This window comes from Bradysia coprophila (assembly GCF_014529535.1).
Source record: "Bradysia coprophila strain Holo2 chromosome IV unlocalized genomic scaffold, BU_Bcop_v1 contig_84, whole genome shotgun sequence".
NCBI lineage: Eukaryota > Metazoa > Arthropoda > Insecta > Diptera > Sciaridae > Bradysia > Bradysia coprophila.
This window is the reverse complement of record NW_023503376.1, coordinates 4,317,754-4,344,862: the sequence shown is the minus strand read 5'-3', so window position 1 is coordinate 4,344,862 and position 27,109 is coordinate 4,317,754. Positions and strand designations below refer to the sequence as shown.

The 27,109-nt window shown below is 37.0% G+C and overlaps 1 protein-coding gene across 3 annotated transcripts; it reads left to right on the top strand.

Moving 5' to 3' along the window:
- The first annotated feature begins 3,553 nt into the window (after positions 1 to 3,553).
- On the top strand, positions 3,554 to 25,632 carry LOC119072569 (very long-chain-fatty-acid--CoA ligase bubblegum). 3 transcript variants are annotated; one of them, XM_037177809.1, is made up of 8 exons: positions 3,554 to 4,447; positions 21,144 to 21,405; positions 21,473 to 22,527; positions 22,593 to 22,687; positions 22,758 to 22,840; positions 22,915 to 23,122; positions 23,186 to 23,314; positions 24,975 to 25,632. In XM_037177809.1, the coding sequence occupies exons 2-8, from the start codon at positions 21,194 to 21,196 to the stop codon at positions 25,167 to 25,169; spliced, it is 1,977 nt and encodes a 658-aa protein (XP_037033704.1). In that variant the 5' UTR covers positions 3,554 to 4,447; positions 21,144 to 21,193; the 3' UTR covers positions 25,170 to 25,632. The 3 variants fall into 3 exon arrangements, with proteins under 3 accessions (XP_037033704.1, XP_037033705.1, XP_037033706.1); XM_037177810.1 differs by lacking the exon at positions 3,554 to 4,447 and adding an exon at positions 13,401 to 13,883 and having other exon boundaries at positions 24,975 to 25,620; XM_037177811.1 differs by lacking the exon at positions 3,554 to 4,447 and adding an exon at positions 13,657 to 13,792 and having other exon boundaries at positions 24,975 to 25,620.
- The last annotated feature ends 1,477 nt before the right edge of the window (positions 25,633 to 27,109 follow it).

Sequence of the window (27,109 nt, the reverse complement as noted above, 5' to 3'; positions counted from 1 at the left end):
AGGGAGGTCTAGATTTTCCTTGAAAATATTATGCTCCGAGCTAAGACTTAATTTTAAATTTAACATTAATTCTTTAGTTTACTATCCACCGGCTTTCTAAAGACTTCAATGCTCTGGTAGGACATCTAATCTAGCACCAACGTCGAGGTTCACATCGAATTCAATATCGAGTTACATATCTGGGGACTTGGATCTTACCTATTATGAGACAACTTATAGCATTCACTCTTGTCAACCTTTTTGAGCATTGAGCATTTAAGCGTATTTGTTTGCAAGTATAAAAAAATGTAATATTTAGACCGAGGAGCCGGTGTATGCTTGTAGTATGTTGCCTTTTTTCAACAGTAGTAATTGACCGTATTATTATTTCACTAACTAAATACATAAATAAGAACTAAAGAGAACATCTGTTTTACGGTCATATAAGTCGTAATCGACGTTATACAAATTAATATACAATTATCTGAAGCTTTGATTACATAAATATTGGTTTAACTTTGTTCGGAGGGAGACAACATTGTAATCATAAAAATGTTATCGACTACATCGAATGAAGACTCTGGCGGTAAATAGCAATTAGTTTCGTTGGTTTCTTATTTTTTTACTTCGTTTTATTTTGATCGGTGAGGAAAAGTGATCCAAGCATAAATTTATGTTCTGTAGAAACATTTAAACTAGAGAGAGAAAGATCCAATGATATGTTGGATATCACTTGATAATAACTTATGTTGAGTGAATGAACATAGTAATCTAATTGAATTAGTAAATCTAGTAACCTTAGTTAAGGACTAAAATCATATAAATACGGTGTATTTGCTATAATAAATTCAGTGTATTTCGAGACGACAAACTGGTCGTTTTATTTTAGATTCCGGATTGGAATCCGTGAAATTCCAACAGGTTATGGGCCCAGGCTAGTCAATATCATTTGCGGAAATTGATCGAAGTTCTGGTATTTGCTGAAGAGCTGAAAAGTTTGGAATTGGCTGTGTGTAGAAATAGTTTTTGGAAACAAATTATTCCAGTGGACAGAATTGTGCAATAGAATTGAGCAAGAGGCAGGGCAAGAGGCTAGAGAAAAGCAAGAGGTTTCGCGAGAGGCAAAACATTTGAGCAATGGCGGATATTCTGCGAGATGTCATACTGGTAGCAAAATCATTCGTGCAAAAGAATTGAGCAAGAGGCTAGAGGCAATAGGCAAAATATTTGAGCACTGGCGGATTTTCTTTGGGAAGCCATACAATGTGGTGGAGAATCGGACATGACGGTTAAGTCAATTGGCAATGTGGTCGATGGTCCAATCAACGAAAATATCATTTCGAGGCAACAGTGGTGGAAGAACGGACATGACGGTCAAGTCATGGTCCATAGCTCAGCGGTTCAACGAATATGGCGGTACAATGATCGATGCGATACAATGGTCGATGCGGTACAATGGTCGATGGTCAATATGTTGGTCGATTGCCACAGTATCTTGGTACAAATTGAATGCTAACTTGAGGGGAAGACGTATCAAGATATGGTTTGGTCAGGTTGAATCGATTGAGGGGAAGACGAACTAGGACCATTTTTGGTCAGACATAGTACAAAGTTATTATCAATTGAGGGGAAGTGTTGGAGTTCACTTGATAATAACTGTGTTCTGTGATTGAACGTAGTGAGCCGAATGAATTGTAAGATCGAGTAAGCTTAGTTAAGAAAAGAGTTGTCTCAAGTCACTTACAAATAAACACCCGAAAGGGAAACACGAAATTTTATTTGTAGTCCGGATATCAGTTGATATCCGTTAGTCGCAGTCAATTCCTGCTCTGCTAACAGGTTATGGGCCCAGGCACATTAAACTGTGGCAATTAATCTACAGCGCCAGTTTGCACTGGAAGGGGTGTCAATAACACTCGCTGTACGATTGAATTGTGTTGTGTGGTCTGTGGAAAGTTGAGGGGCCGGTGGCGGAGTATTCCAAGTATGGCGATTGGTATGGCATCGTTTCGTCTGAGGAGGTGGTCACTGGCAGACAATGATTGCATGAGGTCAATGAGAGGTAGCCGATGGTCTCAACAGTGAATTCATTTGGTGGCAAGATGCGGTATTGACTGTGTATGGGCATAGCGGTAAAGCAAGCGGCAGTGTGGTCGTTGGCACATACAAGTCAATGGATTGCTTAATGATTGGAGGTTGTTGAAGACATACGGTAGCGAGAATATCATTGGATATCATTGGTGGCAACAGCGAATTTGAGTAGGAGAACTGCGAGAAACATTAAGGGGATCCATAAGTTATTATCAATTGAGGGGTAATGTTGGATATCACTTGATAATAACTTATGTTGAGTGAATGAACATAGTAAACTAATTGAATTAGTAAATCTAGTAACCTTAGTTAAGGACTAAAATCATATAAATACGGTGTATTTGCTATAATAAATTCAGTCTATTTCGAGACGACAAACTGGTCGTTTTATTTTAGATTCCGGATTGGAATCCGTGAAATTCCAACATGATATTGATGTCATTTCTATTCTCGGTACACGTGTTTGAGAGGCTTTATATACAGAGGGTTTACACATATATGATGCAACAGAATGTGGTAGCATTCCTATGAAAACCCAATCAGTAAAAATGTCACAAAGGTAAATGCAAAAGAAGTAATTTGTTCGGTTGATATGAACATCGGAAGTGTAGCGGACCACCGATCCCTAATGTAAACAAGTGTTTACGTAGCACTTCTCCTAGCATTAACATAGAAAATATTCGGAAACTGATGCAATCAAAATAGCATCTGCACTTCTTTCGTTGATATTTGAGTCATGCTTTCTTGATGTGAACACGCAAGCTCATGTATCCATTGTCTCCAATGAAAGTATAAACCAGGTATGGTCTATTCATACAAACCTATCGCTATGTCCTCCGCTCCATACAAAGTTTGACATTCGACCATACCTTGTGTTGACGTTCATTGATTGTATCAAAATTAGGAAGCTTTTTAACGTTTGCTATTGCTAGGAGCATTGATATGGTCTCTGTAGTTACCAATAATCCAATTTAAATTATTCAGATCAGGCTCTTTCATTGTGATATCCTGCATCACTTCTTTATCGTATATATGCATGATTATCGCACCCACACAAGAAGACAACAATGCAAGAATAAAAGAATGTCAATTAGGACAACGAAAATGAGCTATGGATTCTGGCAACGCATTTCAAGCATGAGTAGTACTCTAAATAGGGAACTGAAGCTTGACAGTGTGGCACACAACTGTCAAACACTGTAACAAACCATTTCATACAAAATACTACTCTATTTGACAGCTGTCAAGTATGATCACTTTTGCTTGAAGTGCGTTGATTCTGGCTAATATAAGACCTTGAATTGAAAATGCTTTGATCAAAAGAAGTAACAGATTCGACAATAACTACTCCAATGATATTCCATCCGATTTCACCAGTAGACGCGAATATAATCGGCATTGCATCTACAATTAATCTTACAGGTTTCACCAAGTGCACGTTTATTTTGAGTAATATACAGAGAAAAACAATTGAAAAGTTTTTAGAAACTCAACACTCTTACATGCATATCTGATATCGTCGCGATATATTGTTCGCTCGGTAAACATTTACTAACATTTCTTCAGTGGGATCGTCGAAGTTAGCTCATAGAACATAAAATTTGTCAGCTGTATAATACAATTCACAATATTAAAAACCATGCGTCAGACAATTTAACAAACAACCTATTTTGTATTATTACCGAGAATCATTTGCTTTCGTTTAAATTACCTGTACAGATCGTTCTCAAAAAGTTTCCCATATAAACAATATATTTTCATGTCAGTGCAAAACAGTCAGGTGAACCAGATAGAACAAATTAGTTGAGTTTCTGTGAAATGTAGCTTAATTAAGCCATACCAAATATACGACTTCATAGTTTCGAGTTTCGATGATTTAAGGCATTCATTTCATTCTTATCTTTCGTTTTGTACTTTTGTTAATGTAATCGTTATACATAGTAAAAACGTATCGTGCGTGCTTTTATTCAACCAATAAACGGATTGTGATATTATATGCTTCAGTACTTATTCACATATCGACTGGTAAGTGACTGTGAACATCAGAAAAAATTGGTTCAAGTGAAATGTGTCTATGAGTGAAATTCCTTTGAACGAATAATTTAAATACAAAAAATAAAATCTCTCGGGACTTAATTTCATTGTCAAAGCAGTGCATTTTATTCTGTCAATTGTTATACCGTCGTGCTACAAATGTCTTGCTGAGAGCAGTAAGTGGAATTTATTTTTAAACGCATGTTAAATTAACTGTTAATGTGAAGAATTCAACGAAGAAAAAAATCCCGTTGAAACTACAAAAAATCACCGACCGTTTCCAGAATAAAACCGGGAAGACGGGCAGAACAAAATCGAACAAATCAAAACGATAAATATATCGGTGAGTAAATGTGGAGTAGTTAGTCAATATACGCCGTTTTCTGATTGGATTTCAGTATCGTACGTTGTCGGTTATTGTTTATGAAACATCCACGTGTATGATTCTTATCTAATATCCACTCGTGTTTACTTTGCTCTATCTTTTGTAACACGTTGTTTGCTTCCAACAAATACGTAGCAAACTGCTGCTACAGTCGATCCATGTAACATTGATTCGCACATATGTTTCGTTTCATTTAAAAAAACCGAGTTTTTCTTCTACCTTTTTTATGCATCCATATTAAGCCAATGAGTGGGTTTTATATGATGTATACTGTGTACGGTAAATACTAAATACACACGGGTTTCTTTGTGTGTTCGGTCATGGTATAAGGTATAACGTGCGATTCGTCTAGCAGATGAAAAGGTCCTCTTTTGATTCATTTAGTCCAACCACCATTTCATGATGAATTTGATGAATGTATAAGTAAACGGCGTGGGGTAATCTGGCACACCATAAAAATTGATGGTGCTTTAGATTCACCTCCAAGGGGCGAATCTGGTACAGTCATGACTTTTCGTTACATCATGTCCGGAGCGATAGCGGAGGACTTGACGCAGTCTAACTTCCAAAAAAAGAACGAAGAAATTTTTTTTGAGACGCGGCAACTATATATAGGCGAGAATTTAAGTTTCTTTCCTTTGGCCTGTATCACCACAAATCCTATTCTATCTTATTCGCGCTTCAAATACGAGCAAAACGAGCTATCACTCGACTATGTAACTTTAAAATTGCCGGAGATAGATACATCGTTTTGAAGTTGGTCATTTTGATAGAAAATGCACCAAATTAACGTTTTCCAAACAATCAAAATCTTTTAACTTACTCTGTATGTTTCTATCTGTCTATCTATCGACGGTCGATCTCGGAAACTAGTCAGCCAATCTCCATGAAATTTTGCAGGAACCTCAGGGTGGGCATAAAAATGAAATTGTGATACGCCATTACCCCAGGAAAAACCAGAATTTTGTTTTATTGGCCTCGAAGTGGTTTCTGAGTGTGGTTTTCGAGGGTCGGGAACGCGTTTTCGGCTGTAGCTTAGCTGTATTGAAACCTACAGACGCGTGCGACCCATCAAATGAAAGGTATTCGTAACACGATTCGAACAAAAAAATAATTAAAAAAATCGGGGCAGATTCGTTTGAGCTAGAGTGATTAGAGTGACCAAATTTTGAGCTACTCGAGCGTAGGATGAAAGGACTAATATTTTTTTGGGTTATGAGAGATAGAGAATTACTTTCTTCGGCAAAGTCTCAGAGTTTTACGAGTACAACAGAGGGGCATATGTGAAAAATGTCGAAAGTTGGAAATGGGTGGGTCAATCGAATTTCGTCAAATTACGTCAAATTTTTGAATTTCGTCAAATTTTAGAATTTCGTCAAATTTCGTCAAATTTTCGAATTTCGTCAAATTTTCGAATTTCGTTAAATTTTCAAATTTCGTCAAATTTTCGAATTTCGTCAAATTTTCGATTTTCGTCAAATTTTCAATTTTCGTCAAATTTTTGAATTAGAATTGTTCTAAAAAGCAGTGTTGACTAAACTTCTAAAACGACTGATATCCCAACAAAAATCTCTTCGAGAAAAGTGTGACGCAGTCTTTGAAATACAATTTCTAAAATGAATGATATCGCTAGAATTGACGCTTTCAGCTTCGTTACGCAAAAATTAAATTTTACACCCAATTCTAGTTCAAACAAGCTGGCTTAGGTTTTCTCATCATCTGCCAAATAATTTTTACCAAAAAAAATTTGACTGGAAACAACCAAAATTTTACCAAAAAAATCTGCGTCGCAAAGTGGCAAATGTTCAGGAACAGACCAGCAAGAAAATTTATCTGCCACATGCGACGCAGATTTTTTTGGTAAAATTTTGGTTGTTTCCAGTCAAATTTTTTTTGGTAAAAATTATTTGGCAGATGATGAGAAAACCTAAGCCAGCTTGTTTGAACTAGAATTGGGTGTAAAATTTAATTTTTGCGTAACGAAGCTGAAAGCGTCAACTCTAGCGATATCATTCATTTTAGAAATTGTATTTCAAAGACTGCGTCACACTATTCTCGAAGGAATTTTTGTTGGGATGTAGTAAAAGGGCGCATACTATGATCGCGTGTACCAGATTCCCTGATGTCCTTTGTTGATCTATAAAGTAGTATCAAACGATTGATATGGAATCTTTTACTTCATTTACTAAAGTAGTGTCCGGCTAAAATACGAAATCTTTTACTTCATTGTTTTAACATGAGTATTGTGTGAAGTAGTGTCAAACGATTGACGCTGAATCTTTTACTTCATTCGTTTTCATATGACTTTTGTTTTAACATTAGAGAGAGATAGAGAGAGAAAGAGAGATCGTCATTACGTCCTTTGATTTCTACAGTAGTGTCAGAAGATGATACAAAATCTTTTACTTCTTTTGTTTTAACAAGCATTTTGTGGTAACATTAGACAAAGATCGTCTTTTATTGGTCATGACAGGCATTAGACTATAAGGGATACTATCGTCTTTGCACCAAATTTTTCAACTACTCCAGCAAAACAATCTTACACACGAAAACGAAACTTTTCATTTTTATACCGAGTTATGTTATGGATTTACATTCTGCGGTCGTCGAAAGTAAAATCTTTTACTTCATTTGTTTTAACATGCGTTTTGAGTAAACATTAGACAGAGATCGTCGTTGCGCTCTTTGATATCTAAAGTAGTGTCAGACGATGATACAAAATCTTTTACTTCATTTCTTTTAACATTAGTATTGTAGGAGCATTAGCCAGAGATTGTCTTTTATTGGTCATCACAGTCATTAGGCTGTAAGGGATACTCACGTCTTCGCACCAAATTTTTCAACAGATTACTTACTACTCCAGCAAAACAATCTTACTGATAAACCAAATCGCATTACGATTCGTAACATGCTCCATGTTTTATAATCTCACGCCAGTTTTTAATCAAAGTCCTAATACAACAACAAAAAACTAGACATCGTCGCCGGGTAATATGCAATGTGAATTACATAATATGAAAAAACTGTTATCAAGTAACTTTAGCACCAACCATAACAGCAACTGACCATAAATATATTGCAGATTGTAATGAAGTGTGTCTGCTCATGTGCAGTTGAATTAATTATAATATGTGTGTGCATGGGTGCATGCGTAGTAAGATGAATACCTACGTACAAATTCGCGTCAGGGTTTTGTGCGGAAAGGATAGCATTAGTTTGGGTTACATTTGATTAATTTGATTTGGTTGCAATTTATCAAATTAAAGTGTAGAGTTCTATGCTGAAATGCAACTACGTACTTCAATGAAACGAACGTACCGAAAACGAATGAGCCGAAAAAAAGCTAATTGAATTGAAAATGCAAAAAAACCAAAACCAAATAAACAAATTTGTAAATTCATGTGCTGGATCGACTTCGAATTAATGTAAAAGGTTATCGAGAAGGTTGATTTGTTTATAGTTCAATTAACAAGCCATTCTCACTGCAACCGAAATTTATTTGGTGTGACTTTTTGTGTATTACATTTGAATACGATTATCGTATCGTAAATCGTTTTCGTTTTGAATTTCAAGTAAAAAAGCAGCAACAACAACAACACACCAATCAATCTAGAAATTCTTTTGTCAATTAAAGAACGAAAAAAAAACCAATGGCAACGTAATGAACAGATTCTAATTATATCGAAATTAGACTGGACTTTTATCACAATACCAAGTAAAATGTCAGATTAGGCATGTCGTACTGCACATGACCGTTGCACAATGTACCATGCATTTTCTAATTATTTTGTTCTTAATTATATTGTCGTAATAATCGGTAATGACATGTATGCCATGAAAATACTGCGTCTGCAACAACAATTCAATTTTAAATTAAGTTCGAATGACCTGGTGCTGTGCATAGAGTTTTACTCGTACGCTCAGGTTAATCAATTCGCTTTAAAGTTTATTGACTGTCACCTTGGCGATTTAATTTTGTTGACCGCTTTTAAACAAGCCAGCGGTTTCAATTGACAAGACGGTAAACGTGAAACTTACGGTACAGGTGAGACCTACAGTGTACACATCGTCAACAGAATCTTTATTTCTGACAAACCGAAAAATGAAAATCAGTTTTGGTATCATGAACCGAAGCGATAGCGGAGGTTCGTGACGCTAGTCGACTCCCTAAGAAAAAAAAACAACCAAAGGGAGACTAAGGAACCTATATATAGGCGAACATTTTAACTTTTCCATACTGAACCAAATCAAAAAAAATTATGTTCAAACGAAAGTGCTCGTCAATACGAGTTCAACGAGCTATAGATCATTAAAAACGGTGGTCTACATCCGGAGAAAACACCACTTGAAAACCACTTGAAATGAAGCATCTTCACACATTTTCAGCACATTCTCCATATTCGAGTTGATAGAAATAGCGGCCATCTTGAAATTTCGTATTTTTTTAGATACTTTCGGCTATAGAGTTGGGAAAAGTATCGCTTGTACAGTTTCGTTGACGAAAGACTTTTTTCGATATTTCAAGATCATGGCGGCCATCTTGAAATTTCGTATTTTTGAGATATTTTCGGCTATACGGCATGTAGATAGTTGGGACAAAGTGTCACTTGTACAGTTTCGATTGCGAAAAACTTTTTTTTTTCTAGATTTCAAGAAACTTGCGGCCATCTTGTGAAATTTCGTATTTCTGAGATATTTTCGGCTATACGGCATGTAAAGAGTTGAGAAATCGTTTGTACAGTTTCGTTGGTGGAAAACTTTTATCGATATTTCCAGAAAATGGCGGCCATCTTGAAATTTCGTATTTTTGAGATATTTCCGGCTGTACGGCATGTAGAGAGTTAGGATAAAGTGTCGCTTGTACAGTTTCGTTGGTGGAAAACTTTTATCGATATTTCCAGAAAATGGCGGCCATCTTGAAATTTCGTATTTTTGAGATATTTCCGGCTATATGGCATGTAGAGAGTTGGGATAAAGTGTCACTTGTACATTTACTGCATGTTCAACTTAAGAAAACACAATTTTAGATCATTTATCAGAGTTTTAATGTCCATCGACGCACCCAGTGCATTAAGTGATTTCCAGTGTTTGATAACTTGGCGCAAAATATCATAAGTGGACACAACTTAATTGACTGGGAACATCGATGACTGTTAAAATTCGAAAATGTCTCAAAATGTTCCGAACCAAAAAAAGCCCACTGTAATTGTACGGTATGTAGACTTGGGATAAATTGTCTCTTGTAGAGCTTGCTTAACTCTATGTATTACCCAAAACTTCCAAAACAACTGATATCCCACAAAAACCTCAAAGAGGAAAAGGTGACGCTAGTGTAGTAAAAATTAAACTTCCAAAACATTTGATATCGGTTTTGGTGACGCATTCTGCGCCTCAACGTAATCAATTTTCACCAAGAAAATTTAAACAAGAAAATATGTCGACTAGAAGTTTACCGATGAGATTTTACAACGAAAGCTTTACAAAAAAAATGCGTCACAAAGTGACAGATGATTGTTGTCGTATGAGGGGTCTCCTCAGCATCTGCCACCTGTGACGCATTTTTTTTGTTAAACTTTCGTTGTAAAATCTCATCGGTAAACTACTCGTTGACATATTTTCTTGTCAAAATTTTCTTGGTAAAAATTGATTACGTTGAGGCGCAGAATGCGTCACCAAAACCGATATCAAATGTTTTGGAAGTTTAATTTTTACTACACTAGCGTCACCTTTTCCTCTTTGAGGTTTTTGTGGGATCAGATGTAGTGCTTAGTTTCCTCTTACCAAACGAGCCGTCAGAACAGTCGGAGCGTTTGCTGCGACTGAGCCCCGTACAAACCCGTACATCTATTGCGCACGTGACCCTACTTCGTCCGTCGCCCTACTCTTACCGTAAGCATATTGCGCCCGTTAACGTCGTAAAATTCTTATGCAATGTGTACGTCTTAAAAATTGCGCATAGCGCAATTACGAAGCCCCGTACGACGTTCCTTTCAAAAGTAACACAAACTACACTTCCCACTGATCAGTGATTTTGGAATTATCATTTTCACCGATTTATATTGATTTTACAAAAATCCAAAATGGCGGCCGACGGCCATTTTGTTAGGAGGTGGAAAGTAGTACGGCTGCTTTACATTCGTTAGTACCTTTCAAACAAAAAAAAAATGAAATTCGGTCAAAGTTTACTCGAGACATTAACAAAAAACACCACCTTCACTGTACGGCCGAGTAGCCACATATAAGCTCACTCCAAGAGACCTACCTCACGCTCCGGTGAATCGAATTTCATAAACTTTTTTTTCCCTGATTGGTACGGTCAATACCTATCTAATAAAGCAAAATCCATCTAAATCCGTTCAAATTTGACTAACCTACAAGCAAAAACGGATTGCCGCCCTGTACCTAGTTCACACCAAGGGGTCTAACTCACGAGTCGGTCATCCAATTTCCATAAACTTTTTTTTTGTGGATAGGTATTGTAAATACCTTTCATTTGATGTATCACTTACAAGTGTAGCCTTTAAATGGCCAGAGAAATCTTTGGAAAACGTTAAAGCACTTATGGGGCCCCAGCTCTGGAGGGGTCGACACAAAATCGCCCATCTTCGAACTTAGCCTCACTATTTCAACTACCTTTCAGGGAAAAAAAAATTTTTTGAAATCGGATTTGATTTACTCAAGATATCGACGTGACAGACGGACAGACGGACAGACGGACAGAAGGACAGACGGACAGACAAAATTTTTATTGCGGATTCGTTATCTATGAACATAGGCAAACACTTTGCCCTTACCGTCTGCTTCGAATTCCATCAATTACACACGGCATCGTAATCCTATAAGCCCCTTCGTACTTCGTACGGGGCTAAAAAGTACTCCGTGTGAGGAGAGACAAAATTGATTTTTTTCAATTTTTCCTTTGTTTATTTGACAGCTCGCTCTCTCACGGCTCTCTCTCGGAGTACTTTCTGTTGAGTGGAATGGACACTTAAGATTGCCGTAGTTTAGAGCAGTGACTATATGCAGAAATGTCGCCAAAAAATCTTGACTACCCCAGGTCTTCTGTTACACAATTTTCATTCAATGAACTAATTCAGGTGAACTTTGTCTGGTATGCCTGTGATTCGATTTTTATTTTTAGCCCCCAACGACTACGGTGAAAGTCAGCGTGTCTGATAGCAATTCACTTTCATATCAGACAATTAATGTCCTATTTATATATAATGTCCCGTCGATAAGATAACAAAAGCAACAATGTTTGAAACATTTTGATTTCAGAGTACGTAATGGTGCGATTGAGTTGCATTAGCTTTGACCGACGTTATTAAGGTGCAACTGAGAATTATGGTTCGGTAATTATTCAACCCTTTTGGAAGAACATTTTGTATGCGAGTTATAGGACTAAGTACCTTTTGCTTCTATCTTCTTATTCTCCGAAGAAATTCCAAATTTTGGGTCAATCTGTTCGGATGATTTTCTCGTAGAATTAGAATGCACGGCTTTGTCAGACAAAAAGTCATTTCTATTTTTGTATGTAGGAGTAGGAGACAAGACGTTTTGTCTCGCAAAGCCGTTTATTCTACTTCTACGAGAAAATCATCCGAACCTTCATCTATGATCGACTTATTTCGTGCACTTCGTTCGTGGATTTCGTCTCTATTTTCACCAAGAAAAGGTGCCTACTGTATCTTTCTGAGAACTTTCGCACATATATCTCGTTCCACCCTTTCCCCCAAAGTATCCTATCTTCGACTCTACCACTACCTCCCCAATCCTAAAAGGCGCCTTCTATTAACCTTTCTAAAACAGTTAAACATCCCGTCATCGACAACAACAACAGAAATTAGCAAAAACCGTCAGTTAGAGTGATCGTATAGTAAAATTAATGGTTAAACAAATGAAGTAAAAGAGTTTGTGTTAAATACTATACTATACTTGAAGCAAAAGAAGTAGTAGATTTAAACATCGGCCTTTTCTAATTCTTTAAAATGTTGGAAACTGTATTTACCTCGCTACGCTCTGGCCACAAAAAACCAACTGGAAATGCAATTTCCAACTTTTTTCCTTTTATGAACAAATATCTATTGTTTGCATCAGTTGATCACCTGATAAACAGCTGAAAATGCGTCACAAACCTTAAATTTTTGAGATAAATCGATCTGTGCGTGCATGTGGATTTTCCATTGTTCCTGTGGTGAATAACGGATTACCAGGAAAACGCAGCACAACTGTCAAAGCGAAGTTGCTCGTGTGTTTTCGGCCATAAAGAACTTTGTCAGATTTTATCATCACCCGGAGAATAATAATACTTTACGTGTTACGGCATGTTTCATTTTCATTTACATTGCCTAATCACGTAAAGCATTCCTAACGAGGTTCCAAATTGTGTATTTGACAAGTTAAGAATACAGCCTGTCCCTTCGGGTCGGGCTGTAACACCCCACTTATCAACTACACAACTTGGAACCTCGGAAGTAATATACTATTACGCGGCTTAACATTGTTCATTGAAAAATCACTTACTCAAAGCGTCAGAGACCTAAGCAGTTAAATGATCGATAAAAAAAATTGTGACAAGTTTTATGACATAACATAGAAGAGTCCATCATATCTTATTCTAGACTCAGACGCAGATTACTGCCGCATTGTTTTTTCAAAATTAAAATTTACTCATCGATAAAAGTAGTTTTTACGCTACAATAAAAACGAAACCAGTAAAACCAGTCCAAAGTTTGTTATCACTCGTGCAGAAGGTTTAAAGTTCCACCAGAAATCATTTATTGAAAAAAATAATAATTGATTTTTAACAAACATTAATCTCGTCTCCATACATTTGATTTCCAAACATCATGATCGTAAAAGAGCGTATTTTGTACGTAGCAAAATAAGATAGTCGATAAGACCTCACACTGCCACTTGAGCGCGCTCCAAAGTGATATTACACTTAATGGCTGTACGACTTAGAAAAATTAATAAACGTTCGATTCAAAATGTGTTTTATCAACAAAGTTCATTAAAACATTTATTTACTGTGCAACAACGTGGACAGCATATAACATTTTTATACATAGACGCACACTCTATCTGAACTGAACTTTGATAAAAAAAAACAACTTATTAATCTCAGTGTATTTTACATACACTTGTACTTTATATTAGATTTTTATTTCGTTTTGAAAAATCACGAAAAAAAAGTGTTATGCACATCAGTTTTACGTTCAGTTGACTTTAATCGATAACGACTGTTAGAGGTTCTCTCTAATAAAATTTTGTGCGAGGAGGAAAAACGTTGTTAGTCGTTAAGTACGAGTTTTTTTGTCTTTGAAAATAGTTTTTCTTTTAAAACAAATTGATTGTTGATTGTTTCGCTGAAGAATAATTGTTTCACTTGAGTGTTAGTAGATATTATAATTGTGGTTGTAAGATGGTTCTTGTAGTATTTCATTAGCACACGGCATCACATAAATTATATAATCGAATTTAACTTAACGATTTAATGTATGCAAGCGAGTGTTTTTTATGCAATTTAAAAAAAAACGTTAATTTGTCGAGAGAACTACACTTTCTAAGCATGCAATTTAACTGAACATTTGCGTACAATTAGTTTTTTGTTGTTGAACTTTGAAACGATATTATATTCGGTTGCATAATGTGTTGACTAAGGTTACAAGTCCATTGGAATAGTTTTTCTTTCGATTAGATTTTCTACTTCTTACAAATTCAATAATTTTTTGCGTGACGAACACGGAACACCCGGCAGTGCCGGACTGGCCCTATGAGCGGTCGGGCGATTCCCGAAGGGCCTTTTGATTTTTCTGTGGATTTAGGACAACATTTGGCCTTCTGAAAAATTTCGTCATACAATGTCCGAAGGGCTTTTTTGAGCCAGTCCGGCACAGACACCCGGTATCTCTAATTCGATTCCGTTCGCAAATTTATGGTTTTTTTTTTCCTTAAATTTCTTCAATGAAAGTGGTCAATAATAACTTCCATTAACGTTTGAAAAGTAAAACAAATATGTTGATTGGTCTTATCAAACGTTAACTCATATTATTGTAGTGTGAATTAAGTGACTATAGTAGAATTGTCTGTGAAAAAACGAAAATATTGAATTATCAACCAGACACCTTATCTGGTCGTCCGTTATATATTTAGATTTTATTAATCGAAAAGTCATAGACTTGGTCGCTGTAAAGGTGGCAACCATTTTCAAAATTATACCGGAGAATTAGTCACACTGTCCCTATGTGGTTCGATGTCGCGACTCATTAGGAATCACCGGCAGTTTTAGCAGTTTATGTCGCAAGAGTTCAGAGGAACTATCAGAAGAGTAGATCGCAATTTCCAGTTTTGTTGGGGCTGTTTTTGGGGTTTTGCAGCGAAGTGTATTCAAAGTATGATATTACCGGCCCGGCATATTCTACTTACTACCCTGTTAAGCCAAAATACCGTATAGTATTGGCGTCTTTGCTTTGAATGAACTTTCAAAAGCTCTAAGCTTCTTTTGTATTCCACTGAAATATTCAACTTTTCCAGTGGCATTCAGAAGAAGCTCAAAGCTTTGGGAAACTCACCGAGACACACAAACAATGCGATACGGTGTTTTGGCCTAACATCATCGTCTTACTCCTCGACCTTCGAGGGAGCGTAGAGAGTCTACAAATTGTCGCCATCGTATTCCGTTCGGTGCAAGAGCCTTGACTTCCATCCATTCTTTCTCGGCTTTCCTCGCTTCGTCGACGACTGTTCGTTTCCACGTGATTTTGGGACTGCCCCTTCTCTGCGTTCTCTGTGGGTTTTGACCTTACACTGCAGAACAGGGCCTACTTTTTAGAAACTTTTAGAGAAAATCGAGAAATTCAAGAAACTTTGAGAAATTTAAGAAACTTCGAGAAATTCAAGAAATTTCGAGAAATATTTCTTGAATTTCTCAAAGTTTCTTGAATTTCTCGAATTCGAGAAATTTCAAGAAATTCCAGAAAATTCAAGAAATTCGGGAAACTTCGAGAAATTCAAGAAATTTCAAGAAACTAATTTTTCGAGTTTCTTGAATTTTCTCGAATTTCTCGAATTCGAGAAATTTTAAGAAATTCGAGAAAATTCGAGAAATTTCAAGAAATTCAAGAAATTAGTTTCCAAAAAGTAGGCCCTGCTGCAGAATAAAGACACTCAAGAGACATGGTGGCGCTTTCTTTGACCACGTCTGGGTGGATACACATGTATGTTTTGGAAGCCGATTAACGTCAACGACATCATGTCAACTCTCTCTACACTGACAAAAAAGATTCGAAATTTTTCACCTGCAGCAAGCAAGTTTTTCTTCGTGTAATGCTCAATATCTGTCACAGTTGTTAGATTACCTGGAGACAAAGTTACCTGCTACAGGTGAAATTTTCATATCTTTTTTTTCGGTGTATGAGGAGTCTATCCGAATAAAAAATGCCCATGAAAACTGATCTGCTACTTAAATCTGCTACCATCATTACACAGAGAATGCTGACTAAATCACCGTAACATATAGAAAAGCAGCATGCCATCTAATACACTATACTGTCTTCGAAATGGGAAGCACCGAAAATTCTTTACCGTAAAAAAAAATCAATTGAGATTAGACCTCTAGTTAACAAGTGCTTGTGTTAACCATTATAATGTGTATTTCATTCCCGTATCTGACCCTGTCCATCTACAAATCATCTAGTAAATACAATACGTAATTACATTTTTAAATTTGTTTCATAAAACGAGATATCTTAACGAGAATAATAATCGGATTCATTTGTTTATTATATATTATTAAGTGATGAAGAGTCATCTTTTCTGTCGCTGCATTCAATATATAGCTACATAAAAGCGAAATGACTCGTGAAGATGACAAGCGTGTTCTTGTAAAGAATTCAATGTTTTGCAAATATGTTTTGACTGAAACTTCAATAGATCGATGATGTGGATTTTGTCCTTTAAATGGTTCCGGTTCAACAAAACTGCTAAGTTTTGATTTTCTATGGATTTTTTTTTATTTTAATCTTTCTTGGAAGGCAAGCTCATCACCAATATTACCAAGTATTTCAAGCAGAGACTTGTTTTGGGAAAACATTTTCCCATATTTTCCGAAAAATGTTTTTGGTAAAACTTGAAAAAATTTAGGAAAATTTGGGTAAATGTCATAGTTCCTGATTTCAATAGATTGATTGCAAATCTTTTACTTCATTACTTTACTTCCCACATTTTCCTATGCAGCTCATCGTTCAATTTTGTCACTGCTGGATTTAGCCAGAGGGATTCTTTCGAAAAACAGAATCTTGAAATCAGACGTATTTTCTATTGGACTTTTTTATTTGTGCCCAGTAAGGTATTCGACCCCAGAAGCCAAAACCACTTTCAAAAAAATTCTTCGAAGCTTGTGTGGCTAGTGTGAGGTGATCAAAAACCGAAAACATGCACTTTTATTACAACAATTTCTCCAGTTACACGAGCCGTACAGGGTGTGGGAGGCAAATAGGGTCTCACTGGGTTTAAAATTCAACCACACTGAGACATGTGCAGTTGAAGTTTTCAACCGAAAAAAGACTGAAAACTCACACTTTTCTTACAGCAATTTTTCGAGTTACACGAAACGTTCATGGTCGTGTGGGATGTCATATGAAAGGTAATTGCATGTACTTTCACAAGAAGTAGAGCTTACGGAAGTTTGCTAGCATCTACGATGAATTATGTGAAGTTGAAATTTTTAAGTGCTTATATTGCATCGGAGGTGCTACCAAACTTCCGTAAGCTCTACTTCTCCTGAAAGTACATGCAATTACCTTTCATATGACACCACACACGACCATGTACGTTTCGTGTATCTCGAGAAATGTCTGTAAGAAAAGTGTAAGTTTTCAGTCATTTTTCGGTTAAAAACGTCAACTGTACATATTTCAGTGTGGATGAATTTTAAACCCAAAAAGACCCTATTTGCCCCGAAAGTACATGCAATTACCTTTCTAATGACACCCCACACGACCCTGTACGGCTCATGTACCTGGAGAAATTTCTGTAAGAAAAGTCCATGTTTTCAGTTTTCGATCACCTCCCACCAGCCACACAAGCTTCGAAGAATTTTTTTTGAAAGTGGTTTTAGGTTCTAGGGACCAATACCAATCTAGGTACATATAAAAAGTCCAATGGAAAATGCGTCTGATTTCAAGATTCTGTTTTTCAAAAGAATCCCTCTCAAGAAAAATTAAACGAGTGATTCCATTCAATAAGACTAAAATATTATGATTTTTTGGAGGTTGATCGTTATTCTGGAGTGGAAAAGACAAACTTAGACCGAGAAAAAAACATACGACAGGCTGACAGACTTCAATAATCCTTGTGATTGGTTTACAGTTTCTACCAGTGTGTCAGCTTTCAACAAAAGCTTTCAGAAAGCTCGACCAACCTTCTCACAATGCAACAGTTTCAAGTTGTTTCAAATAACACTTAGAATAGAGTAAGACACACCTGTAATCCACGCCATTAGTCGTATAAATTTATACGTCATAGAGAGCTTTTTTCTCCTTTGTTACGATCTGTCAGTTTTTCTATTTTGCGATTTAGTATGGAAATGAGATATCTTCGCTGTTTTAAGTGGTTTTTCATATTTTTTTGGACCAAAATGTTTTAAAATGTGTTTGGAATCGATTGACATTAACAAAATAATAAAATAGAAAAAAATATTTTCACACAATCTGTTAATGCCAATCGATTCCAAACACATTTTGAAACATTTTGGTCCAAAAAAATATGAAAAACCAGTTAAAACAGCGAAGATATCTCAATTTTAGTTTTCATTTCCATACTAAATCGCAAAATAGAAAAACTGACAGATCGTAACAAAGGAGAAAAAAGCTCGCTCTGACGTATAAATTTATACGACTAATGGCGTGGATTATTTGTTGGGTCTGTTGAGACGTTTTCACCTGCGAAAAATACGAAATTGTCGAATTAGTTTCCTACTATTTAGTCTATGAAAGAATGACGCTCATTGTGTGTTATAACCTTGGTAACACTTTACAAAGATAAACAATTCGATTGTGGCTTTTATTTATAGAGCTGCTTAGTTTCAAAGAACTCAAAGAACTGATTAATTATTGTTTTAACGTTTAAATAACGTTAACTTATCATATCGCAACATTTACAAGATTATAAATTTATTTATCAGAAACAGGAATGCCCATGAAGTTTGTAAGTGATATTGAACGGTATTACACCCCAAACAATGATTCCGAGATAAGAAAGATATTATTGGCATAATTCAGTATTAAATGCGAAAATGCCGAATAGATTTATTGGTAGGATGGGATTTTAGAAAAAAATTCAGTTTGATAAGATAGGTGTGTAGAGTAGGTGTGAAGCCACTAATGCAATTTAAATTCAAATGCACAAATTAATGGACACGTTTGAACTGATAATTTGATCATCGCTCATATGAGGATTTTCCGTGGTTGACTGGCAAGTTTCGTTGGAAAATTTGTCAAAGCAAGAAATGCGAATTTGTGGTTTTTTGAAAGCTAAACATAGAATGCCATAAACTGTATGTTTGGACATTTAAGTGTTGAATGTTTCGGCAATTTGGGTAGTTTCACATCTAAATAGTTTTTTAACTGCAGATTCTCCTATTTAAAACTAAATTTAAGAGTGATATCGCCAAATCTTCAGGTGATTTTTTTAACTTTGGAAACAAGCAGTCTCCGATTTTAATGAGTGATAGCTCGTTGGATTCGTCTTTCAATTCTAGGAAACACGTGTCTTTCACTTTTTCTTTAAAAAATTTGTTTTCTGTGAAAAGCGCTCAAAAGTGAAGACATGCCAGAGGGTACCGAAAACAGCAATAACTCAAGAAAAAATTATTTTAAATTGTTGTAATGTTGTACTCAAGAAAAAATTATTTTAAATTGTTGTAATGTTGTACGATTGTCGGTCTTGAAAAGACCTACAGGTGGAGTATACGCACCGCTTGGTGCTAGTTGATCCACTAGAGTTATGACTAGAAATATAGTGAATGTTCGGAGAGTCCGCCTTCTCTGCAGCTTCGATGAACCACGGAACTGAGTATGGGGTGTTGTAGCTGGCCTCACCCACTATCGTTGCACATATAAATGAATCCAGTACTTTTGGGCTGCAAGCCTACAGAAGTCTTGAAAAAAAAGTTGGTGCCAAAATGTAGATTTTTTCCTTCTGTCTGAGGGCCCAACTGCCAGAACAGCGTCTGGAACGGTTCTACGTGAGTAATTTTGTATCGTCTACTATTCCCTTACCGTATACGCTTCACTTTGACTCGAATATAGGTCGTTACAACATATCCAGTGTTAGTAATTCTTGTGAAAAATTATTAAATTTTTCTCGGAGGATTTTAGTCAAATAAAGTGTTAGCGTATAGCAAATGACCTCAGGAGTCCGGAACTTTAATGATTTTTCTCTTGATATTACTTATAGTGGATCTGATATATTCGCGACATAGCGAAGCGTTTTTCTATTGATAAGGTGAAAGAATAGTAGACAATAAAAAATGATTGAAGAAGTACCGTTCCAGATGCTCTTCTGGCAGTTGGGCCCTCAGAAAGAAGGAAACAATCTACATTTTGGCACCAACTTTTTTTTCAAGACTTCTGTAGGCTTGCAGCCCAAAAGTACTGGGTTCATTTATATGTGCAACGATAGTGGGTGAGGCCAGCTACAACACCCCATACTCAGCTCCGTGGTACATCGAAGCTGCAGAGAAGGCGGACTCTCCGAACATTCACTATATTTCTAGTCATAACTCTAGTGGATCAACTAGCACCAAGCGGTGCGTATACTCTACCTGTAGGTCTTTTCAAGGCCGACAATCGTACAACATTACAACCATTTAAAATAATTTTTTCTTGAGTTATTGCCGAAAAACTGTTTTCGGTACCCTCTGGCATGTCTTCACTTTTGAGCGCTTTTCACAGAAAACAATTTTTTTTTACGAAAAAGTGAAAGACACGTGTTTCCTAGAATTGAAAGACGAACCCAACGAGCTATCACTCATTAAAATCGGAGACCGCTTGTTTCCCAATCACCTGAAGATTTGGCGATATCACTCTTAAGTGTTGAATGTCTCGGTGATTAGGGTATTTTCACATCTAAATAGTTTTTTTACTGCAGATTCTCCCATTTAAAAATAAATTTAAAATCGGCTGCAATCTAACTGTGAAAATGACCAATGAATTATTGATATGTTTGTTTGTTGAATATTCAGTCCAGTTTCAGTACTCTATTAAAAGTACCAATCATACTTGAAGAGCGTTGGTTCGACCTAAATACCATCAATTGGAGTTGTTTATAACACGGTCAACAATGAAGCCGAGAAACTGTATCTCATTTGTGTCTTGGCCTTTAAAGAGCTTTTACAGCTTTGAGCTTCTTTTTCTTCCAATGAAATATTGACTTTTTCAATTGGTTATGGCTTAACACGGCAGGACAATGAATATTCTGTGTCTCAAGCTTATTTCCTGACCCTTTCCTTACTTAGACTCTCTTGAATTGTGGGATTTACAGAATTTTTCGCGATTTCTCATCTCTTTCAGTGTGCACACTACTTCTTCTCACCTAGATCCCGTTCATTAAAATGTAAATTACCTGAAACTCAAATATATTTCCATTTCAGGTCATATCTCTCGGTCCTAAGCAGCTAACTTAATCATATTTACGATCACCATGAGAATAACAAACACAGAGAAAGCAACAGATGTGTGGGTTACATCAGATCGAAAGCAAGCGGTCAAATTGCGTATTGGTAAAGGAGGAAACGATGGCATCGAAGCCAAGTCAATACCGGAAAATTTCAATCGTACAGTGGAAAAGTATGGCAATGTTGTTGCAATGAAATACAAAAAAGGAGGAACTGACTGGCAAAGCGTTACTTACAGGTTAGTTTTGTGAAGATATGTTGTGCTACAGCTCAGAAGTCTTCATTTTAACTTTTCAAATTTGCAGTCAATATCGGGAAAAGTCACTTCACATCGCCAAAGCATTTATCAAATTAGGCCTAGAAGCACACAACTCTGTCGGCATATTGGCTTTCAATTCACCGGAATGGTTTTACTCGGAATTGGGAGCCATTCATGCTGGTGGCATTGTGGCTGGCATTTACACGACAAATAGTCCAGAATCTGTGTACCATGTGCTGCACAGTTCTCATGCCAATATCGTGGTTGTGGATGACTCCAAGCAAATGGAGAAAATTCGTCAGATTAGACATCGATTACCTCTACTGAAGGCTGCTATTCAAATAGATGCTCCCTATGAGCCGTGGATGAAAAGAGAAGACGGATACTATCGATGGTCCGAACTGGAGGAAATGAATTTGGATGAGTACAACGATACGCTGCAGGAACGATTGGATAACATTCACATCAACGAATGTGCTGTGTTGGTGTACACATCTGGTACAGTGGGTCAACCGAAGGGAGCTATGTTAAGCCATGACTCGATCACTTGGAATTCTGCCGTTGTCGGTAGTCGTCTGGACGACGTTAAATACGGGTCCGAAGTACTCGTCTCTTATTTACCGTTGAGTCACATCGCCGCACAATTGGTCGATATTCATGTGTCGATTACATACGCAGCTACCGTGTATTTTGCTGATAAGGATGCATTGCGAGGAACGCTGGTCAATACTTTACGCGAAGCGCAACCAACTCGTTTCGTTGCAGTGCCTCGCGTTTATGAGAAAATCTACGAAAAAATGATGGAAATCGCTGCTAAAACGACTGGCATCAAGCGGATCATTGCTGATTGGGCTAAGGGTGTGACGTTGGAACATTGGTTGAGTGTAATCGATGGCAGGCCGTCTGAATCGTATCAATACAAGTTTGTGCGGCAGTTTATCATGTCAAAGATCAAGGAAGGATTGGGATTCGGACGGTGTTCGATATTTGCGAGTGCAGCGGCTCCGATGTCGTCGGATTTGAAGCGATATTTCATGAGCGTTGATCTACCCATTGTTGAAGCTTTTGGTATGTCCGAGTCGAGTGGGGCACAGTGTTTCGGTAAGTTTATCAATTGCACTCCCGACTAAGGCATCACTCAATCGTAATTCAATTGTTTCAAAAAGGTGGTCCCGACGACTTCAATTTGGATTCGATTGGCAAACCGCTACCTGGCACTGAAACACTCATAATCAACAAAGATGAAAACGGTCATGGTGAGGTGAGTTAGAGGAGACTATTCAAATTCCGCAAATGGTACGATCACTCAAACCACCTCTTCTATTCCACAGATTCTTATGCGAGGTAGACACATATTTATGGGTTACATTGACGAGCCTGAAAAGACTACCGAAACTATCGATAATGATGGCTGGTAAGTAGATTTCCGACTACCATCAACTGCCATCCGAAGAGATGTTTTGTAACACTGTAATAAACGGATTACAGGCTCCACAGCGGCGATCTTGGCTATTTGGACGAAAAAGGATTCCTATACATCACAGGTCGTTTGAAGGAATTGATTATAACGGCAGGCGGAGAAAACATTCCACCCGTTCACATTGAACACTTGGTGAAAAATGAATTGTCAACCGTAAGCAATGCGTTCCTCATCGGCGATAAGAGAAAATACTTGACCATGCTGGTCACACTGAAGGTATGGACAATTGGATTGGAATTTAATGCTTTCAGCGACACGAACGGAAATTTCTCGTTGTAGACTCAAATGGATTTGGATTCCGGTGCACCGTTAGATGAACTGCATCCGGAAACAATTGCTTGGTGCAAGTCGTTAGGTGTTGCTCACACGAAATTATCGGAAATTCTGGCAGCGGGCCCGTGTCCAAAGGTATGTGAAATGAGAACGATGATACTACACTAAGGTGCTGGTGGTTTTTAACGGTGTAGGAAGTGATGGGGTTCAATGAGTCATTTTTAGCCCCGTACGAAGTACAAAGGGGCTTATAGGATTACGATGCCGTGTGTAATTGATGGAATTCGAAGCAGACGGTAAGGGCAAAGTGTTTGCCTATGTTCATAGATGACGAATCTGCAATAAAAATTTTGTCTGTCCGTCACGTCGATATCTTGAGTAAATCAAATCCGATTTCAAAAAAAAAAATTCCCTGAAAGATAGTCGAAATAGTGAGGCTAAGTTCGAACATGGGTATATTCGGGTCGGCCCTTCGTGAGTTAGGGCCACCTAAGTGATTTAAGGTCTTTTGGTGATATTTATGGCAAAATAAACGATGGAAATGTAAATGACACGGCAAATGATAGATATTGTCAATACCATTCCAGGAAAAAAAAGTTTTTTAAAATCGGGTGAGGGGACCGTGAGTTAGGGCCTTAGAAGTGAAAAGCTACTAGGGCCCTATGTGTATTTTACATATAACTCGAGTAAATTTCATCCGTTTTTCGTAATTTTTGTTTCATTTGGAAGGTAATCAAAGGCCGAATAGAATGTTGTTGAAAAAAAATTAAATTTGGGTCCTTGGACTAAGGCCACTACTAGGGCCCTATGTGTATTTTACATATAACTCGAGTAAATTTCATCCGTTTTTCGTAATTTTTGTTTCATTTGGAAGGTAATCAAAGGCCGAATAGAATGTTGTTGAAAAAAAAATTAAATTTGGGTCCTTGGACTAAGGCCACTACTAGGCCCTTCAAAAAAATAAAATTTTTAGGGCGATTTGAAATTTTTGTTTCATTTGAAAGGAACGTCGTACGGGGCTTCGTAATTGCGCTATGCGCAATTTATAAGATGTACACATTACATAATAATTTTACTTTAACTACATTAACCGGCGCAATAGGCTTACGGTCAAAGTAGGGTGACAGACGCACTAGGGCCACGTACGCAATAGATATACGGGTTTGTACGGGGCTCAGTCGCAGCAAACGCTCCGACTGTTCTGATGGCTCGTTTTAAATTATTTACGGGGACAAAGAGAGAAATATCTAAAAACAATTGTCATCCGTTCTTAAAGAGCAGTCTTGAGTTAATCTTGAACAAATTTGAAGTTCTCCTTGACCTGACATGAAATCGCTACTGTGGTGGATTTATCTTCGAAGTTGGGTGAAATGCTGCAGAGGGTCCTGAGACAAAAAGTGAACATATCAACCCTACAGCTCAAATACGGTTGTTTGAAATGACGACCAATTAGGGGGAAAATTTGTGTTAGCAGTTAGCCTGGTCATGAGTGAGAAGACTGAAAATCAATGTCAATGTCGTCGAACGAGCTCGAATTTTTTTTTTTCATTTTTTTAAGTTTGAGTTTTCTCTGGAGAAGTAAAGGAAGAATTTTTTGCCGATCGTCAGAGGAGTAGAAGTCGTGGGACTATTTTGAGAAATCGATTTATCAAAAATTTCTTTCAAATTCTTAAATATTTCTCAAGATCTTTAAAGATCTTTAAATCTGAAAAACAGTCTCTGATTGACGCCCTGGTAAATGTTTCGCTTCTCTCTTAACAGGTCTAATACAACAGTTCTTTCCTTCACTCCGCAGGTTTTCCAAGCCATCACCGATGGAATCACAAGAGCCAACAAAAATGCTATTTCCAACGCCCAGCGAATTCAAAAGTTTGCAATTTTGCCGCACGATTTCTCCGTACCGACTGGTGAATTAGGTCCGACACTGAAGGTCAAACGGAATGTGGTCGTTCAAACGTATGCTGATGTTATCGAAAGTTTGTACGCTTAAACGGGTTTTAAGAAAAGAAAAATGTTTTGCTTTAAATTGAACGAAATGGTGCAGATCCTATAAATGTAAATTTTTGTTGTTTGTTTGTTGAACTGGTGAACCCATTGTTGTGGAACCGAAATGACAGACAAACCGAACTGGATACCAAATTTATTAGTTAAGTGGGTTGTGCGAAAATGTGTGGAGGGTCGGTAATTATTTGTGTCGAAGAGCACAAACAAGAGCAAATTTGCCAATATTTTCATTGGTAAGTGGGAATTTATTTTCTTCTTCTTCTTTCTATTTTTTGTTATTTACTTGGTAATTTATGTTTAAACTTCGTTAAGTGACAAACTAGACTGGCTGTCGATTCTCTTAAAGAAACACCACAACAGGAAGAAATATTTTTGTATCAAGCAAAGGCGCACATTTCTTTGTACAATTTATTCCAATAAAATGAAAATTATTTTTATGAATGTTAATAGCCGGGGCGGTTGTTTTAATGGTCAACGCTCTCTGTACCTCGTTGTCTTGATCATTCGACGACATGAGCATCGAAATGGTAACTCCTCATAGTTTTTCTTCTTCAGAAAGTTGTCGATACTCATGTCGTCGAATAAACAGGACAATAAATTACAAATAGAATGTGGTGACAACAACGCCTAGCGGAAACAATATCGATGCTACGAAGTACAAATCATATAGGAAGCAATAACATCTGTTGATTTGCGAAGATAGCCGACAGTCTTAGATCTCATAATAAACACAAAAAATGCTTTTGCCTATAACTGATTAAGCTACGTATCAAGGCAGCTCGCGATAAGTCTTGTAAGTGTACATCAATCCAAAGTTCTGAAAGAACAGGCTAAGAGGCACCGATACTGAGCTAAAATTGTTGCCTACATTTGTGTGCCTCATATTTCATTTTTGACGATATCTTTCCATCAGAATTTTTTTTCAAAAATGTACGACCGCAATTCCGACCACGAATGTGTTAGCTTTTAAGAGTCAATTTGCCAAAACTTCAACCAAGTTGTATGAAACATGAAAACAAGCCATCGGCGATTTTTGGAGGGTATACAGTAATTGAATCAGGGGACCCTCCTGAGTCATTTGCAACAAAAAAAATCCTCGAAGTAATTATGTTTTCACGCCAGAAATCATGAAAAATTGTACTGAGCGAGGGTGACCAAAATAGTTTTTGTTGCATATCACCAACAATGTGTAACGCATTTATCTGAAATTATAGTGGTTGGCAGAGATGTTGAGGACGAATACGTTGACCTTTAAAAAAATTCGAAATTTTTTCGTGTATGTGGTCCAGTAGCTATTTTAAAGGGAAAAAAATTCAAACTTTTGGAGAGTGTTTTAAAAAAATTACAACGATAGACTTCGAAGATATGGGTGTCGTTGGGTAGGTAGTGACCTCTACTATTCATGACACCATGAACCTACCGCGGCACGAATTTAGTTGAGCTTCAATTTTGATTGAAGTGTACTAACACAAAAAATCTGTAGAATTTCACTTTTATTTGCGTCTATTTTAATTTTTCTGACGTATCAGACAATTTTAAGTCAGGACTGGAGTTACTGTTACCTTACGCTTCGGGAAATTTCATTCAGGACCTATAAAATTTGAAAAAAGTCCAACTAATTCAATTGTGTCATACGTTCCTCGGGTATCTTCAGACTTCCTAGTATGGCCAGTGAGGCACTGTATCAAGTGTTTACTAGCATATTATAATCATTTTTTCTACGTTGGCCACTTACCGGAAGGATTTGGAAATATGTCAAATTTTTCGTATTCGTGAACTTGTGAAAATTTTACAAATCCTTGCGGTAAATGGCCGACGTACAAAAAATGATTATAATATGCTAGTAAACACTTGATACAGTGCCGCACTGGCCATACTGCAAAGATACCCCAGGAACGTATGGCACAATTGAATTAGTTGGACTTT

Bases quoted from the DNA above. Each gene is read 5' to 3' on its own strand.
- LOC119072569 (XM_037177809.1), top strand. From the start codon at position 21,194: ATGAGAATAACAAACACAGAGAAAGCAACAGATGTGTGGGTTACATCA. The intron at 22,528-22,592 runs GTAAGTTTATCA...TGTTTCAAAAAG, and splicing joins GAGTGGGGCACAGTGTTTCG to GTGGTCCCGACGACTTCAAT. The intron at 22,688-22,757 runs GTGAGTTAGAGG...TCTATTCCACAG, and splicing joins ATGAAAACGGTCATGGTGAG to ATTCTTATGCGAGGTAGACA.